The following is a 1241-nucleotide window of genomic DNA, read 5'->3' on the forward strand; positions in this document are numbered from 1 at the left end:
ACCTTAAAAGCCCCATCTATCTCTTTTTTTTGCTGTTTACCATGAAAATAAATACCGCAAGTCCAGTTGCCTGGATTGATCTTGTACAGATCACATGACCTGGAGAAGAACCTTCACAGACATGTTTCCACTTTGCAGATTATGTCCACATGCTGCCGGAAGAGCTAGTCCCGGAGCAGCAGATCACCTTCAGACACATCCTCCCGGTATCCGCTGTCTCCGGCCGAGGAATGCAGGAGCTCACCCGCTGTCTCCGCAGGTCGCTGGAGGATCAAGCCGAAGTAGAGATCGGAGAATCTGCGCAGGAAAAACTGCGAAACCTCCATAAAATGAGATCGCTCCGCGTGCCAGATAAAGTACAGACTCCATCCTGATCCACAGCCACCTCCGTGTCTTGTATATTTCTGTGTATGATTTTGTACAGTTTGTGTAAGCCCCATTAAATATGATTCTCTTAGCTGTGTATGTGTCAGTCTGGTGGAGATCGTTTCATTTCTATCACTCGTATATGTGAACATACAGACGCTCCTCACACTGGATCACGGCACGGATCTGGAAGGAATACACAAAGCTCACCCAGACTCCGGGAAGAAGGCACATGACTTGTATGAGGACAATATTTACTCCTCTCGGAGTTCAGCTTTTACTGGAAATAATTCAGAGGGATATCTACATTCTTTTCTCTATGGAATGTGAATATTTGGCGTGTTACATCTGTGTCTGTCATTGATATGCACTCACGGAATGCACTTTCTTCTCACTGTGCACATCCTTTGGTGCTGTATACACCATCCGGACACTTCTGTCGCTCAGCAGCTCAAGTCTCTATACACTCAGGCTGAGGGCACCAAGACAATGACATTTCTTATTGGGAGGAAAGTGATTGCTGATGACATTATCATCTCTTGAACCCCTTATGGTTAGAGGTCAGGGAAGCTTAGATGCCCAGATGGGATTTAGCAGTGTCAGAATGCATCAGTTATTGACAAAGACTCTTAAGGGCCCATTAACTTCTATGCAGCAATGTGTGTTACATTATTTTAAATGGCACCCCAACGCACTAAGGTCATGCACAGGCAATGAAGCGTCTCAATGCAGCATGATGCAATGTGGTGCATCGCGTAACAAATGTGATACATCTGACTTTTGGATGTTTTAGTGCGCTGGCATATGCTAAAGTGTTAAATAGGCCCTAAAGCCGGCCATACACCTATAGATTATCGGCAGACTTTCTATGGTCA

At 45.4% G+C, this 1241-nt stretch overlaps 1 protein-coding gene across 1 annotated transcript in view; it reads left to right on the forward strand.

Annotated features, from left to right (window-relative positions):
* LOC108804200 (GTP-binding protein 10-like) overlaps positions 1-450 on the forward strand; it is a 1598-nt gene extending 1148 nt beyond the window's left edge. The window contains exon 2 of the mRNA XM_018575952.1: positions 139-450. Coding sequence (XP_018431454.1) covers positions 139-374 — 236 coding nt within the window. The 3' untranslated portion in view covers positions 375-450. The remainder of the gene's footprint in view (positions 1-138) is intronic.
* The last annotated feature ends 791 nt before the right edge of the window (positions 451-1241 follow it).

This window comes from Nanorana parkeri, unplaced genomic scaffold (genome assembly GCF_000935625.1).
Source record: "Nanorana parkeri isolate BGI_ZX_2015 unplaced genomic scaffold, ASM93562v1 scaffold6301, whole genome shotgun sequence".
NCBI classification, from domain to species: Eukaryota; Metazoa; Chordata; class Amphibia; order Anura; family Dicroglossidae; genus Nanorana; species Nanorana parkeri.